Source organism: Falco naumanni, chromosome 4, assembly GCF_017639655.2.
Source record: "Falco naumanni isolate bFalNau1 chromosome 4, bFalNau1.pat, whole genome shotgun sequence".
Classification (NCBI taxonomy): Eukaryota; Metazoa; Chordata; class Aves; order Falconiformes; family Falconidae; genus Falco; species Falco naumanni.
Genome location: NC_054057.1, coordinates 104,348,907 through 104,367,518, shown reverse-complemented (window position 1 = coordinate 104,367,518; position 18,612 = coordinate 104,348,907). Strand labels below are relative to the sequence as shown.

Genomic DNA, 18,612 nt, shown 5'->3' with positions numbered 1-18,612 from the left:
TTCAAGCTGTCAGAAGCCCGTATGCATTTTTATATAAAGGTTTTTTTTTTTACTGCACTTTCATTTGTATCTGTACAGTAGAGGAGGAACTGCTAATGGACAGAACGCTTCCAGGTTATGCTTGCTATCTGTACATTACATAAAATACTCATTTTACACACCTTGGCATAAACCAGTTTATTCTGCCATACATAGCAGATTACTTAAAATATTTTTGATAGTAATAATCTCAAGGTGAATTAAACTGCCACAAATCCAAATACCGTTGTAATTTGGCTGGGTTTCAGAAGGATGGATACTTAAATTTTCTTATGTGCATAGTGACAGTGAAAGTGCTTTGTCTATACGCCATCTCTATAATCGTGCTGTTTATGTGAGAACGAACATTTTTATTCATCCTCTTTTGAAGTAGGATGATTCTGTAAAATCGGACTGCTAGGAGGCTTAAAGCATGTCCTCTGTGAAAGTGTAAGCATCCTTTATACTATGCAACTGAGGAACACTAAAGGTGTAATGGGAAGCTACTGGGAATCTATCTGAGTTATGGTGCAGCTAGCAGGCATTCCAGCTACATGTCTGTGGGAATAGTCTGATAATAAAAGTTACTCAAAACAGTAGTTTAAATAAATCTTACAGAAATTGAATGGACTACAATTATGCTACTTGGATGCCAGGTCTGACAGAGTAGGAAGTTGTTACATCTATTTGTTGGTAGTGATGGGGCTGGGGGGTGGGTGGGGGGAGGAGGGGAAGTGGTACTACTATGGCACTAGAAGATTCTGGTTGCATTGTACAAACATTGCTTGTACGCAGATGTTTGAAACTGAGACACAGATAGACTTTAGTATTCGTAGACTGATATTGCATGTTAGCCAATTACAGACCCTGTGCTTGTTATCATATAAAGAAAAGTATATATCTTAGTATAGTTTCCAATGACAGATACAGAAACCAAGCTAAGAACAGGCTTAATTGGAAAGTATATTGATTAAAGAACATGCTGGAAATACCTGTGTGAAGACAGGAAAAAACCTGGGAGTGGGGGCTGGTTTGCCAGTGTCTGTTGCAGGTGTTCAGTATTTTTTTTTACAACAGCATGGAATATGACTTTGGCCTGTAATAAGTGATGCTGTGTAGATTTGGCTTTATTGTTTTACAATGACTGTCAGAAGAACAGATAGGAAAGCAGTCTGAAGAGAGAAACTACAGGGAAAAGTACATAATTTATCAGGTCAATAAGCTTTTATGACACTGAGATGCACCCAGGACACTTCCAGTGAGTCCAAAGTGTTCTAGAAGTATTTGCTTTATTTTTCATATTACCTTCGGAGCAATAGACATGTCCACAGGCTCTCATATATTGGAATAATATTGATGGGAATAAAATAGATTGGGAAGCATACAAATTTGCTACAGAAATTATGTGTAAATATCTTTCAAGCATTTGTGTTTCTATACAACCAATCAATTACTAGGTTGATGCTGATGTATAACCAGCAATAGTAAGTGGAGTTACTCTGGGTTTGTATTTCCTCATTGCTGAGGACCGAGTCTAGCACAATGCCTCAATAACTTGATGCAGTTCAATTTAAACATTTTTCCCAATGCAACAGTAATTATGTAATTATGAATGTAGTGAGTAGTGCACTGTTAAAATGAATGATGGTGGCAGATGTCCAAAGTGGAACAGGTTGCAGGGGTCTGTGGTTAGACATATGTGTAGAGAAAGGAGTGGTATTACATTGAAGAGTATAGAACAAGTTCAGAGTTATTGGCAGAGACAGTGAGAACAGTGTTCTGTAATGAGTCATTGTAAAGCTTTTTTTATTCTTGCTGAGGTGGAAGGATAAGGCAGTAAATGTATATATTAATTAAATTAAATGTTTTTCATCATTACTGTTGACTTGTCATCTTTCATTGTTTACTATGGATGTTCTGATTCACTTAATGCCTATGAATGGGTGAAACTGTTTAAGGCCTAAATGCAAAGGCCTTATAGTTTGATCTGTGATAACTTCTGGAGTAGATGAAATTAACGGGAGCAGGAATTAAGTCAAAACTCTAGCTATACAACTAATGTTGGCTTTTTGAAGTTACTTCTGTGTTAATTTGGTGTGTGTTGAAAGGTTTACAAGATTTAAACAATCAAGTGCTATTTTCAATTAAGCGACTTAAGCATCCATGAGTCTGCAAGATTTACAGAAAGCGGATGAGACTTAGTTTCTTTTAATGCCTAAGATGATTCTGAAAATAGGACTGGGCTATCTAACTTAGACCTTGAAGATAAGCAGATAATTCCTTAATGATCTGTCACAGCTTCATGACCTTGTGTATAATAAGATACTCCGCTTGACTGAAATTCTGGCTATTGTCAGATATGTCCAGGACTGATTCAAGCTTACGGACTTTTTGGCATAGTTCTACTACTAACCTTCCAGAATATTAGCCAGTGCCTCAAATATCAGGACTTTTTTTATATGTAGCAAAGAATTGGGAGTTGTGACTGTGATATATCAAACATGACCTCTTAATGCTCTCCAGATTGCAACTTGAAGGATATTTATGCCAACTAGCATATATAATACCCACTAACTCCACCTGAGTATTAGCATCCATTATATTAAATGCTCCTTTTTAAAAGTATAAACCTCTGAAATGTTAAGAATCATCTAAAAGGAAAAAAACCAAACCCACAGCCATTTTGTGAAAATTAACAGAATTCTTTTGTTCTTATTTCACGTGTGTGTTTCCCTTAGTTCTGACTCATTAAATTAAATTTTATTTATCAAAGGTTTTAATTAATTTTCTCATCACATTTTTTTATCTTTCTATAGTATAATGAAGAACTTCACTATGTAGAGCCGTGTCTGAATGGAACATTAGTTCAAGCAGATAGAGCCAACAAAGAGGTAAGGAATGAAATTAACAGAGTAGCAGAGAGATAGGATGCAGTGTGTAACAATGTGCTATAATGATCTTTTCCTGGTATAATGCATTCCATTATTAGAATGTATTAATTATTCTCCATATGCCATTTCAAAGGAGTCTTATGTGACTTAGTAGGAAGAAAAAGTAATAACCTCCCAGTTAAATTGATGGAATAAACTTAATGCAAAAACACAGAAATCACTGAAAATATACTGTTTATGAAGTTTAGGAATTATTTTAAGTAAAATACTTCATTTTCTTAAAATTGAATTATCATTCTGTTACCAAAAATTACTGAGGAAGAAATTGCATTCTTAAGTTGAACTAATGCTAAAATTAAAACAAAATCTCAAAACAAATGAAAAAAAATATAATATTATGCGAATAAAAATTTTTCAGCATCCCAAACAGGTATGTCAAAATAATAATGCATTCATTAGAGAAAGTTCTGTGAAAGTTTCAAATTAATTACATGCTTCTGGCATTTAAAAAAAGTATTACAGTGATTTCAGTGAAAGTTTTATTTGAAGGAAGATTGCAGTAATAATCTGCACCTTGAAGTTTAGTTTATTCCCTGCCGTCCGAATGCAGTTTCTCTTTGCCTTACTCCATCACACTTCTTAGAAGACTAAGGTGAGATTGTTTAAGCCATGTAAAATTATGAAATAAGATAGTTGAAAAGTCCTGTGTTTCTTGTAGATGGAAATGCCTGTTAGAATAAGCTACTTGTGTTGTTACTCTTCCCTGCTAAATCTTCCTCACGGCAGCAGTCTTGCATCGTTCTTTAAATACTTCTCTCTCTTTTGTTAAAGGCAAATCAGAAGAGTTTCAGCTCAGCACTGAAATGTGCTTAACATTCAGTGTGTCTGTTCATTTTTGCTAAAGTCAATGAGATGTTACCGAAAGTAAGAAATGTAGGTCTGAAAACACACTTCTAAGTGTGTCATTGTTAGGGCTTTCTATGTATACTGAGACAAAATGAATTTCATCTTGTAATGCTGAACTTTGCTCCATTGTATTATTCACATGAGTTCTTTCATTTTACTTACATATACATCTACATTCTACAGGAATTATTCTTCATGGGCTGCTTCCTTAATATAGTTGATGTTCTCCACTGTTGTTTCTTAGGTTATCTAAATATCATTTGGTCGCTATGTAGAATTACATGAATTTTTTCTAATAATTTAGTGTTGAAGACCCTTATTTGTGAACTGTGATCCAGTTATCAAAAATGAGCACTTTATTGTGGGTGCATCTGATGAGCCATATGAAAGCTGTACAAGTTCTATGCTTAAAAGTAAAGTTGCAAATATATTGCCCAGATGTACTGTCTGGGATTAATCCTACTGTTAACCTTTCCATCACTCTGCAACTGATCAAAATACAGATTATCATACGCCCATATGTTACTTAATGTCAGATTAATTTTAATGTAATTGATCAAAAAGTTTTTATGCCACCCAGATGATGTTCAGATTTTATGAACAGTGCTCAATAATTCAAAATAGTAAAGTACAATTCCATATTTTGTTTTTTCAGAGTAAGCTTCAATATAATTTCTAGTTAGCTAAATCATTCATTTTTTTTAAATTTCTGGAATCACTTTGTTTTTTGGTGTTTTTTTTTTTTTTTTTTTTTTTTTTTTTGCCTATAAATTGAATAATGTATCCAAGATTTTGGAGAATAACTAAATATGGCCTCTTTTCCAGTTACTCATACTAGTGATCTGGCTGTTATTCTTTCCTTGAATGGCCAGAACCAGAGAATAATTTTGAAATAGCTAACATGTAATAGTTCTGTGAATTTTTATATACTATGGCTTTGTCAATCTTTGTTTCTGAACTTCTGTGAATTTATATATTCTTACTATTTTTCTAATTTATGTAATGAAGTTAACAGTTTATTTGCCTAAACACTGGCAGGCACAAAAGTGCTGTTGTCCTGAGTATAGCTTAGATTATGAAGTAAAGATTGTGAAGAAGATGGACAACCACTTAATCCTAAACAACCAATAGAGTTGTTATGCTCCTGAATTCATAGTTACAAACAGCTTTCTCATTGTCTGATATCGTTGTAAGATCTGATCCTGTGTGATTTGAATATACTGACATGGCAATATTACCTGGGGACCTCATAAAAAATTCACTGAATTTCTTGGAAAAGTTTCTTTTGGATTCATAGTCTTGGTCAGGTACATAGAAAAAAGATGTCTTAAAATGTTGTTACGATATGTATTCCAAAACTGGTCAAGAGCTATCAGAGTAGCTGTGTTTTGGACCTCATCATAAGAATTCAATTAGTTTCACTGTTCCATTCATTTCTGTGTGTCTGACAGATATACCAGGCTTCTCCTGTAGTTTCTTCTGTGTGATTGACAAGTGTCCATTGTAATATTAGACAAAAGTAGGTGAAATTTCATTCTCAACCAGTCTTACAAGCTAAATAGCCCTTTGCATGTTCACTGGTAATAATAGCTCCTTTTTTTTAATTATTAAATGATAAAGGAGAAACAAGAAAAATATCATGACAAACACTGCAATGTATTTTTTTCAGACAGCCATTATCAACATACAACCATAAGTTTCTGTATTAGAAAAGTAGAGCTTGTGATTGACAGGCAATGTTTTAAAATATATGTTATTATTCAGTTTCTATGTGTATACATATGCCTGATTTTTTTGGAAGTCCAACATAGGTCTGAAGATTTAACTATATAATCTTTCCAGAAATTTATATTCTTTATCTTTTAATGTCAAATATTCATCTCAATTGAATGGGAGCAAGAATGTCCATATCTGTTACTACCAATGTAAGCTCTATTAGCACCAAAATAAATATAAACATTTTAAAACAAATTAGAATATTTTTTCTTTAACTAGCAAATATCTATTCTCATATGCTAACTTTCAACAGAAACAAGTAGAAATTGCTGTATTTCATATTTCTATAGTTTTCCCTTATGTGGAAAGAGAAGACGCGTGTTGCTGATGGTTGCAAGGACTGAATTTTTAATATAAACCTGAAGTTTTAATAGTTTACCATGGTTTCATATTTCTATATGTATACACCTGACCTTACTAAGACAGGTATTTCTTAATGCAGCTTTTCTTGCTGGAAACATGCATAAAACCAGTTTTACCAAGCTATTAATTTATTCTGAGTAAACCTTTATTTCTATCATAAATGATCCTTAAAAGAAAAAATCACCTACCCAACATACACAGATTCACACCCCAGTTCTTGCTAACTACATCTACTAGCTTCATCTACCATCACATGTAGAAAATAAACACAGTTCTTAGAAGCTGAGATTAAAAAATTACTTTGAGATGTTTGACTGGAGCTTTTTATCTCATGAGGAAAGCAGCTGTTTCAATAACTCCAAATAAAAATTGCTTTCACAGGATCAATACCTCAGTTTCATTTGTCTTGAAAGTATTTATTGAAGAATTACTTTGCTGTCTTTATAGAAAGCTCAGATGCTTTCAAATAGAATATTTCTACTCTGATGTCACTTAAACGTGCTGAATGTCTGTCTTTGAACTGAGTTTTCTTTAATCTCTAAACTTTAACAAAACAAAGAAAATTTAGAAGATTAGGCTTTCCTTATCACGTGCAGTTCATTTGTAGTGAGCAAAAGGCTAAACCAGCTTCTCACCGGAGTAAATAGGGTTAAATTATACCAACTTGGGGCAGATGGATCAGGGCTGGACTTGCAGAGATCAGGTCCTCTTTTTGGGGGAGAGTTGAGTGTGGTGGTTGCTTCTGCTGAAAGGGTTCCCTTCTGCCAGCACAGACATTGCCCTGCTCATCCTCATCTCTTGCACAGCTGCAGTAGCAGCCAGCCTGGCTTTCCAAGATACAGGTGTGAGTAAAATAGTTTGGTTTGCCACCTGCAGCAGCCTGCTGCTTAAGGCAGTTGGGCTACAGCCAGAGCCTATTCTGTTCCCATGCGCAGCCTGCCTAGGTAAGATGAAACCTGGGAGCATCTTCAGGGAGCTGAGCGTAAGGATTATTTTTCTTTTCTTTCTTTTTTTTTTTTTTTTTTTTTTTTTTTTTTTTTTTTTTTTTTTGTAGGCTACAGGAAACTGCTTCAGCCTAGGGTTTATAGCAGACTGCGAAATAAGTGCTTCTTAATGATGGTGCTGAATATTCAATGGAATTATGGGTAGCAAATGAACATTCTCTTTCCCATTCAGGGATGGGCTGCAGAAATTCTTCTCCATAATGTGTAAGGAATGTAACAGACTTCCAAAGAACCAGACTTTCAGAAAATCCAATTAGTCTTGGTGGAAAAAAAAAAAAAAAAAAAAACAAACCAAAAAAAAAACCAACACCAAACCAACTATCTGGTGTCTGGTTTACACATTTTCTCAGTGAAACAGTGTGACTCTTGCTTTTTTCCCCCTGCCTTTTTAAAAAAATCTTATTTCTCTCTCCACATCTCTTGTGTTTGTGGTTGGGGTTTTTTTTTGTTGTTGTTCTTGTTTTTTCCTTTTTTGGAGGGGGGAGAGAAACATGTTGTAAACACAGTGTCAATTCCACACATTGGCTCTAGACCACTTACTATTTTACGGACCACAGTGTGGGAACTACTTACCTAAGGAAAAAAAAAATCCACTCTCATTAAAGTCTGAAAAAGCATGTAAAGCAGTGTAACCCTCTTATATCCACTATATGGTGACATTCTCCCTTAAGAAACGTGGCTTGGTTTTCTGTTCCAAGTGTCAGGAAAGATATAAGCCCACATTCCCCCCCCCACCATTTTTCTTTCTTTGTCTTTTGGGTAGGAACGTGGGTCTGACACTACAGTAAATCTCTACAAAGTTCATGCAGAGCAAGGAAGTTCCATTTCTTTTTGAATGACACCCTGGTTATTACTGATGAAGATGCTTTCATTTCCTCTACAGTGTACAATCTTTATTCCACTTGCATCCCTACTTAAATTCTTACTTCTCTACCCTGTAGTTAAAATTTTAGGTTTCTCTTCTCACAGCCATTTTAGTAAGGGGTAACAAGTTAGATTTATTATTTAATTTGTATGATACAGGAGCCCAAGTTAGCCGAAGATTCTTGACCCTCCATTGTTTTGCTAAGTAAAGAGACCAGGTAGAAAAGAAAACATAACATGAGTACTTTTACCTTTGAGACTTTCAACTTAACCAAATGCATATTTTGAAGATTGGTACATATTTCATAGTGACTGGCATAGTGAAAGTAGTGAAGGCAGGAGGTTTTTTGTGTGGTTTTTTTTTTTTTTTTTTTTTTTTTTTTTAAATGAGCCCCATCAAACCTGTAGGGGTTTCTTGATCACTCCTTGATTAAAGCACTAATAAGTATCTGTCTGGTGCATTACAATAGATCTTTAAAGGATATCAAATAACTTTAATATAATTAAGCATTTAAACATTTAACATATTCATGCATTTGTGTTATGTAAAAGGAATTAAATCTTGGAGAAAGCAGGTTTTCAGCACTGAATCTCTAGCGTGTTGATCAAATAACATGCTTTTCTTTGAGCAAGAATGAGGATACATTGTAAGAAGTGATCATTCTAAGCATCTAAACATGTTCCTTATCACCTTCAAGAAGAGGAAGTAATGCAGTCTTGAGTGTAAATCTTCAATTAACTTTGTTTTTTCACTGCTAGCAACAACCTACAAGAAAGAGATGATAGCATAATATTTAGAAATTTCCACACATTTTGATCAATTTCTTTTTCCTGTAGCTTTCACAGCAGTGGGGTTCTAATTGCACCTTGAATTTTTGAATTTCAAAAGCATACTCCTTTGAGAGAATATATTGAATCAAGTCTGGTTTATATATTTATAAAAGACAAACTTACAACTTGAAATATGGCAGTGATGTAAGTCATGTTAATATGTGCCACTAGTTTTACTAAGATACAAAGTAAGCATCCCAGTACTAGATTTCTTCCAACATACAGTGTTTCTGCTTTCATTTTTACAATAGGAGAATATAGTAATTTGCTTTAAGAATAATTATAATTTCAGGTGATATGGCAGGCATCAAGTTGCATCCGCTTCTTTCTAAAATTCTTCATACCCTAGAATTTGTCATAAAATTTTTGTGTTGGCACATACATGCACTGAAGGTTCAGTTTCGATATGTGGAGACATGTTCTCAGAATGTTGTAAGCTATCTCTTACTTGCACAACTTGCTTTAAGTTTTGTTTATCATAAAAATTAAATCTATAATTACATTGGGTACCATAAATGAGGTTGAAATTAATCTGTGATCCTAAATGTGGTTTAGTAATGAAATATGTAACTTATATTTATATTTTACCAGACTAATCTATAATTTGGCATTAGCATTAAACAGCTGCTACCTTGAAGTGTATCAATTTGCTATATACAAATTTCAAAAAGAGTGGGAAATAGTTCAGACACTATTCTGTCACCGTCTGCACTTTCTCTACAAATTATAAACATGTGGAACTGCCTATTTTAATACTAGTTTTCATGGACCGAGAGGTTTTCATCTTTGAGAAACTCCATGTTACAATTTACCTACCCCAAAGGAATCGGATGACAATCTGATTTAATGTAACTCCAGATTTAAAGTAACAATAGTGTAATATACATTCCTCTTTTATATGTTGTTTTAATGTACTATATATGGGTTGAGGACATTTCTCTGTAAATGTTTCCAGATGAAATATATCATCTTCTAGATGCACAGATAGGCACAGTAACTCCAAACTAAATCAAGAACTTACCCCTGTGTAAATTAGAATGACAAAAATAGACAGATGTAGTATATAACTTCCAATAAGCTTTTATTTTTGTATGGAATTACCAGAAATTAAATAACCAGAAGACTGATACAGCAATGCAGCTGACTGAAATTGCCAGTGAGAGGCTGGTAAATACAAATTTTGCATATTTAATTTTTTAAGCAGATTACTGAGGTGTATATTTATCTATTCATCTCTGTCAGATCTCCAAAAAAGTTTGGTGACTACATTGCTTAGCTGTTAAGAACAAAAACATAGTCTCACTGAAATCTACTTTCTTATAACTGGCTAGTCATTAGGGACCCCCAAAACTTTCAGCTAGCCTCAGACCACTGAAATTTGGTCTTAAGTTTTCTATTGCAGCCCCAGGGAACTAATTTACTTAACAAGAATGTTTTTAATCTGAATATATTGAATCTTGAGCGCTTTCTTTAGCATTGTTTTCAGGATTGCTTTCCTGAAAAAAAGTAGTCTACCAACACAACGTGTTAGTGAACACAAGTGGTTGGATAATCATCACCAGCAAGCTAATCTGTAATTTCCCTGGCAATGGATTTTAAGTGGGATGATGCTTAAATGCATTTTACAGATGCAAACGAACGTCTATCAACTGTTAATACATGTGGGTAAACTTCCCCGTGAAACATCAGTAAGCATCACTCTCCCACCTCACACATATGCCTCCTGATTGTCTGGTTGGGTTTTTTTGCTGGTTTATGTGATGATGTGCTTCATTTTCACTTCACAAATCTTTGCCAAGTATGTCTCAGGAACATTTGGAGTTACAGTATGCATGGATGAGTATGGGAACTAATACTAGAAGTAGCAAAGACTTGCACTAAAACTGACAGAGAAATCTGGGGGAATGTTGAACCTATTAACAATGTTAATATTAATGTAGGAAGCTCACCCTCATCAGACACTTAATAGTATTACTAGTAGATATCATAGTTTTCCAGTGTAACTGTATAAATGCTGCTGCATGTATCAGTTGTGAAGTTACTTACCTCTTTGGAATCAGTGGAAAATGCTTTATTCATGTATGCTTAGGCTTGAATCCATCATCCTGTAACCCCATCTAATTTGGGTGTTCTTATTTATCATAAATGGTACCTTTTTTCTTGGTAATCACAAGAGAGCTAGAGTAAAAGGTATTTGTACAGGGTACTGGGACTACTGTGTGGCCTATTGCCTTAATAAGAAGGAAATAAAAACTTTGTTAGTTGTCATAAAACCCCTGAAAACTGTATAAATGGGAAGTTTGGCATAACTTCACTGATTTCAGAAACTCCAAAATAGAAAAAGGCTGGTTTAGCTACCTAAGTAGGAAGATAAGAAATGGGGACTTGAATTATCAGAAGGTTAAAACAGTAAACTTCCCATCAGTGTACTTCTGTCTTGTCAGTGGTAGAGAAATGCAATATAAAAGCAAACAGGTTTTCAGGTTTTCCAGAAAACAGATCTGCATTAAGGCATAGCAAGCTAAATTTACTGGGTAATGTATCTCTATTTGTGAGGCTTTAGGTGGTGTCCTCATATTAAGATGCATTAAAACAGCCTGTGAAGTCCTGTAGACTGTGGGCCAGTTAAAACTTTAGCCAAGCAGGCCACTTTTGTAATTTTTTTTTCTTTTTTTTTTTTTTTTTTTGGTCATGATGCTAAAGGAAAATCTGTCAGTGAAATTCTGCAAATGTTTGCTATGGTAAAAAGAAGTTCTACCAAAATATGAATGCCAGACATTAGGGATTATGTTAGCTGACAATTTGTCTGCGCTTTTTTTTTTTTTTTTTTTTTTTTTTTATGTCAGAGATGGTGTGGTTGTTACGGCAGTTACGTGGCATTTGAGAATTGGAACACAGATCTCTGCTTTAATGTATCATTACTTGCTTTCAGATGTGTTCATTTCCTCAGATGTCAAACAAAGGTGGCTGTACTTTTTTCTTCTCCATTCTTTTTCTCATCTAAAAAGGGTAAATCCTTGAAGGCTATGGAGTATCCACATTAATGTAATGGAGGTCAGAATATTTCCCTGACTGTTGTACAGATGTGGGACTCTTCTGTGTTTGTTAGGAGTGTCACTTCCAGAATGTAAAAATTTGTCATCTTATTGCGATTATAGATCCCAGCCAGCATTTATAATCTTAGAGGGTAACCTTTGTAAAGCCATTAGAACAGCCTGTAAGATGAAAGGCTAATAAAAAAGGTGACTTGGAATTTCTTCAGAATTGCCTTCAAATCGGTAAATTATTCTTCAGCTTTACTATAGGCTAAAAAAACCAGTGTGTCATTTTGGCTGCAAAGTTGAGAGCTACAAAGCTGAAGGAAAAATTCAGTTTTCATAGTTTTCTGGCCTTCATTTCAGAAGATTTTTTTTACTTGCCTGCAATGACTTGAAATTAGGTTCTTACCTAATTTCAGATAGCCTCCTCTACCTCCTTAAATTATTTTATGTTCCGAATCATGAGAAAGTGCTCTGAATCTTTGCAAAATCATACATGTCCTCTTCCAAGCACACATTTGTTGAAATAAGTTACTCTTGAATTATTTAAATTTATTAACTATAAACCCTAATAAATGAAAAGTAAGAAACTGGAAAAAAAAGTAACAAAAATACAATTTGCTAAGAAACTGAAAAAAAAAAAAGTAACAAAAATACAATTTGCTATCATAATTTGCCAGACAATTTTATCCTAATCCCTGAAGTATGAAAATTTAATGTAATCATCTAACTAAGTATGGTCCAAAATCCCTACAACTGTTGATGAAACTGTGAGGCTAGAAAAGGTGAATACACCTGGGTATTGAAAAATGCTTTCAATAATCTCATTATAAGAGAAACTCCATGTTCAGTCATGATAAATGGTTACAAATTTGTCCTCTTGTTCAGTTATGCTAAAGCCATATGTAGCAGTGGTATGATTTTAATATTCTGTTTAACCATTCTACGAAGCATAGAATATGACTAAGATCTTTCGGTGTTCTTCCTGATTTAAGTTCTGAAATAGTCCAAATCAAGTTGGGCCATCTGATTTTTAAACAGAAATAAGCATGTGACTTTTGCTTTTAATCTTTGGTGTATACTGACACTGTTTCCCCCTTCAGTACACTGTGGTGTTCTTCAAATAGGCATACTTGTAACTGTGCCGAGGATAAGAACCCATTTACTGATTCTAGGTCTGTCAAATGTATTTATTTGTTTGTTTCTGACTTAGAGAGTCCTAACAAACTTTACAGAGTTTAAAAAGAAAAGAACCTTTCCAGTTTGCATAGTGGATTATTATCAGAACTTGGGATCACTGGGACTTTCTGATTTTGGCAGTGGATAGTGTTTATAAACAGACAAGACCAGCACGCAAGTGTACAAGACCAAGTGTATATATCGCTGATGTTCTGGTCTGAACACTTGTAGATATACGCAAAGATCTTCTCCTGACTGTATTGCACAAGTGGATTTGCATCCTCACTGTCTCTTGCTCATATTTTTCAGCCACTTCTAAATGGATCATAGGTACCTCCGCAGTTGAACATATCTATGGTTCCTCACTGCAATAAGACACAACTTCTGTTGAGATCTGGCCCTATAATTTTGTAATCAGACATCAGAGTCTGATTGTCATAATTGTGTGCCTAATTTGCATTCAGAATTACCAAGATTATGCATGTCAATTAGGTATTTGAGTCCACAATTAGATATTGCACGTTCTGGTAATTGCACATGGAAATTAGGCACACAGTTACATGCAAATGATTGTGCACATGGTTGGACAGTTACCCAATTCAAACTCTAGGAAATTCATGTGTTAATCTATAAGGGTTCCAACAGGACAGTAAGAAGAAGCTGAGGTGAAGCAATGTTATTTCTTGTGCAGTTTATTAGTAAAAAAGAACTATTTTAAATGTAAAGATTAAAAGATACTTTTTGACTCATTAAGAGCAGGGGACTCGTGCTTTCTCTCATCTGCTTGATTTCTGAAAGCTATTGAAAGTGGAATTGAGGTGTTTATTACCTCATTCTAAAAATTACTTATTTTTTTCTTTAAATTGATGTTTCCCAGGTCAATGTCCTGCCCTGACGTTTTTTCATTAATAGTAGGGTTGAAATATACCTTTCGGTTTTGCAGTGCTTTGGTAAGGAATGGAATTATTGAGTGGCAGTTGGAGACATATGCAGGCAAGTTGTAGAGAAATTTTGAGAGGTGTGCTAGTTTGAAACTTTGTATTCTCTGGGTGTGAGAAAACCAATACTTTTAAAAATACCTTTTCCAGTAAGAAAGGGGGCATGATAGCATGACTGGCAGGGCATTGCTTTACTAACTGGACATGCGGAATAGGAAAAAATGAGTGTTTGAAAATTTGGATTTTTTTCTTATAATTTTTCTTCTTAAACCAGCTGCATGACAGATAACATTTGTGTCAATAGTCATAGAATCATTTAGGTTGGAAAAGGCCTTTTAAGATCATCGAGTCCAACTGTTTAACTAGGTCTGCCATGTCCACCACTAAAACATGCCTCTCGGCACCACATCTACTGATTTTGAATATTTCCAGGGATGGTGATTCTCATGGTGACCTCACTGGGCAGCCTGTTCCAATGCTTGAGCACCTTTTCTGTGAAGACATGTTTCCTAATATCCAATCTAAGCCTCCCCTGGTACAACTTAAGGCTGTTCCCTCTTGTCCTACCCCTTTTTGCCTGGGAGCTGAATCTTAACACTCATTTCTTGACAGCCTCCTTTCAGGTAGTTTGAGAGAGCAATATAAGGGGTCCCCCCCGAGTGTCCTTTTCTTCAGACTAAACAACCCCAGTTCCCTCAGCTGTTCCTTGTAAGACTTGTGCTCTAAACCTTTCACCAGCTCTGTTGCCCATCTCTGGACATGCTCCACCACCTCAGTGTCCCTCTTGTAGTGAGGGGCCCAAAACTGAACACAGGATTTGAGGTGTGGCCTCACCAGTGCAGGGGGACAATTGCTTCCCTGGTCCTGCTGGTTTATGTCGTTTCTGATACAGGCCAGGCTGCTGTAGGCCTTTTTGGCCACCCAGGCAGATGGCTGACTCGTGTTCAGTCAGTTGTCAGCCAGCACCCCCAAGTCATCTTCTGCCACACACCTTCCCAGCCCCTCTTTACCAAGCCTGTAGCATTTCATGGGGTTGTTGTGTCCCAAGTGCAGGACCTGGCACTTCTCCTGGTTGAACCTCATACAGTTGGCCTCAGCCCATTGATCCAGCCTGTCCAGATCCCTCTGTTGAGCCTTCCTACCCTCAGCCAGTTAAACACAACCACCCAGCTTGGTGTTTGCAAACTTACCAAGGGTGCACTCGGTCCCCTTGTCCAGATCATTAGCAAACTTATTAAACCGAACTGACCCCGATACTGAGCCCTGGGGAACGCCACTTGTGACTGGCTGCCAACTCCATTCATCACCACCTAAAAAGGCTCCATCCAGTTTTTTCCCCAGCATAGAATACACCCATCCAAACCGTAACCAGCCAGTTTCTCCAGGAGAATGCTGTGGGAGACAGTGTCAAAAGCTTTACTAAAGTCTAGGTAGACAACATCCACAGCCTTTCCCTCATCCATTAGGCAGGTCACCTTGCCACAGAAGGAGACCAGGTTCATCAAGCAAAACTGCCTTTTGAAGCCAGAATAAAATTCCACTCTTTAAGAGGGTAAAAACCAGCCTCCATGAAAGTACAACAGCACATTTTGATTGTTTAAGAATAAACAGCCTCAACTAGATGTAGAGTTAACAATCTGAGGAAACTGTTTGTGCTGTCTGTAAAATAAAATATGATTTCTTTTGGCATGGATTGAATTACTGCCATACATCCAGGGAATCTGTTATGATAAAAAGGAAAACAAATAAATGTTATATTCACATGTTGTTGTGTGATTTTTCCAGTGGATATACAAAGTGCTGAAATTCTGAAAAAAAAAGAAGACAAGATAGAGAATGGAGTTGGTTTAAAAAACAAATCAAAAAACCACATCAACTCCCTCTAGACATACGAAGAGCAAACCACACATGCATTTTAGTTATTTAATTCTTTCGCAGAATCACCTTGTAGCAGCTGTTACTCTGAAGCCTGGAGGCAGAAAACATTGATTTGTTAAAATTCATAGTGCATGAAATCGATTTTTAACACTTTTACTATTTTCTATCAAACAAATGTCACTATTATATTTCTTCATATATCAACAGTATATTTTTCAGAACCTGTATATATGTAGCTATGGCAAGAGGAAATATTTTTCTCTGGAGGATCACATGAACTGAATTGCACACTTATACCATTTACAAACCATTTATAAATGTTATTCTGTTTACTAGTAATTTTCGGTAATCTGTTTATTCTGTATGTTCATAATTAATAATGTATATGCATTATAATAAACATTCCATAGTATTTGTCTCTGTTCAGATATTTTATAAACTACTTTATATATGTAAATTATATACTATATTTAATATAATTACTTCTAATACCAAAATAATTCTATTTTAATTACAAAGCAGTGATGTATTTCAAAGGGAAATATGATTTATAATAAGTATTTATTTTAACATATCTGATTTATGAAAAGGTAAGATTAGAAACTTATTTCAATACAAATGTTTGATTTTATCAATTTTCAGAGAACCCCTCTGTTTCGGGGTGAATCCCTGTGTTAGTAGGCAAGCATCTGTAGTAACTGTAAACTAACCTTAGGAATGTGTACCTGGGGGAGATGGGCTGTGAGCATAGGGCTACTTCAGCAGCTTGAAAATGTTTGATCAACACATAACTTTGATGTTATGGAATTGTTTTTGTCATTGATGAAGCAATAGTAAGCTGCTTTTTTCCATACTTTTTAACTTCTAAGAACACTTTCTGTTTAAAAATACCCACTTTATATTGTCATGGTTTAGATCATGTCCAAAACGAGGACTTATATAAAACTGGTTTTGCTAAGATGTGTCCTGGAGAATTTTATAAGAATGATACATTTTAGTTTTTGAAGAATTCTAATGATCAATTTTAAATTTGAATGAACTGTACATATTTCATTAAAAAAAGTCATATTTTCTGAGTTTCTGAAAAGCTTTAACGGCTACAAGAGCCCTGTGCTGTAGTTAATCCTTTTATGTATGGACTGATGGCCATACAAAAGTCACCTTTTGTACTGAATCAGACTGTTGGTCAGTTATTGTGTTTTGAAATAGCCATGGAAGACGCTCTGCGTTGTGCTGCTGACAGCTGAATAACTCTAGCAGCCTTTAAAACTGCCATCTTGACATTGCTGCTCTCTATTTCCAGGACACGTTAGTTGAAGTCAAGGATATGCCAATGTGGCTTTTGATCAATTTGGACCTAAATTTCAGAGATTCTTTGAGATGACAAGTTGGATAGAGCGTAACAAGTAATTGGTGCATTTATTGAATATTTGTGTATTTTGTATTCATACGTATTTTCATTATTATTTGTAAAAAAATATGAACGGCATAATTCAAGGGACAGTAGTATTTTGATCCTTCTACAAAGATAATTAGTTTGGTTTGGTATTCTTGCCTATAACAATGCTCTAAGACCAATGAACTGATTTTAAAAAAAAAAAGCCTCTTATTAACCTATTGAGGTAACTTTTTTTATCCAGTTGTGGAGACTGAAATAATGCTTCACAAAGGCATTGCCTCTCCTGCTGTTTTGCACCACATACATCTTCATTTCCTTTTTACAAATTAATTTTTATATTTTGAAATGTATTCAAACCCAGTAATTACTAGTACCATGAAGATACTGACCAGCATTTACTTTAGTTAGCTATGTTTAAGTTAGACGGGGAAAAAAGAACCATTTTGCAGTGTAGCTCTGTGGGTGTTGGCTATCCCTGCTTGTTTAGACGAACAAGAACTGTGCCTTTTGGCTGTTCAAAGCATTGAGCTGCAATGAACCACATTTACTAGGTCACTATGAAGTAATTGTTTTGGAAAAGCAGCCCTTTATTTTGTGGCTTCAGAACTGCCTAGAGGCTGGGATGTAAATTTTCCTGTTTCAACTTACTGAAATTTAATAATGAAATAAGAAGTTGTCTGCCTTCCAATATACTGCTGTAATATCTTTTTATTTTGTGAAATTAAAAAGAAAAAATATTTCCATCATAGAAAATCAGGACAATGAAGTACCTGTTTGTAGATTTTCTCTTTACGATAGCATGGTTCATGATATTGTTTTTAGTGATATATTGCTCCTTCTTATAAATCTAAAAGAATCTGTTTCTCTGAACATTTTATTTTGGAAAGTAATATTAACATTGTTTTTTAAATGTACTATTTAGTACTTTATAGCTTACATTTTTGCTAAAAAAATACAATTTAATATATGTATTATATAGTAGTACTATATTTTTGTTGAGTGCAAAAATTGTGAAATTTGTCAAACCTCTCACATATCTGGAGAAATAACATGTGTGGAAAGAGGAAAATATAGGATGAATTCTGACCTGTTAACCTCTAAGAACTGCTTCTTAGAAAGTTTTACCCATGCTCGTGGCCAGCAAATATGGTAGTGGATAACTGAGAAGCCATTTAAAACTGCGAAAAATGGGTTTAAGTGTGATTATATAAAATGTTACTGAAGGTAGTCACATATAGCTAGCAAGTGGTTAGCCCTGACTTTCTTGTGTAGAAGAGTTCTTTATCAATCTTGGTATTATATTGATGAACTGCATTTAAACTATAGTAGCCTAGTGATTAGAGTTTACTATCTTTTAGTGAGGGATCATAACAAAAAATAGACTTCTAAAGCTAATTTTCAGAAAGAATTATTTTTATTAAGTAACGGATCCTGAAAAGCTAGGAGCTGAATAGTTAGAAATAATATAAGAATTACTATATGAAGTGAAAAAAGAAAGATATCTGTAAATAGAAACCCAAACAAAAA

General features: G+C 34.9%; 1 protein-coding gene across 5 annotated transcripts in view; it reads left to right on the top strand.

The window, feature by feature from the left end:
• The window catches only part of CACNA2D3 (calcium voltage-gated channel auxiliary subunit alpha2delta 3), a 468,514-nt gene that overhangs the window by 210,596 nt on the left and 239,306 nt on the right, over positions 1-18,612 (top strand). For all 5 annotated transcript variants that reach the window (XR_005827594.1, XR_005827596.1, XR_005827595.1 and 2 more), the window contains one exon: positions 2,835-2,909. Coding sequence is in view for 2 of the 5 variants with exons in the window: in XM_040592380.1 (XP_040448314.1) it covers positions 2,835-2,909 (75 nt within the window). In the remaining 3 variants the exon portion in view is untranslated. The remainder of the gene's footprint in view (positions 1-2,834; positions 2,910-18,612) is intronic.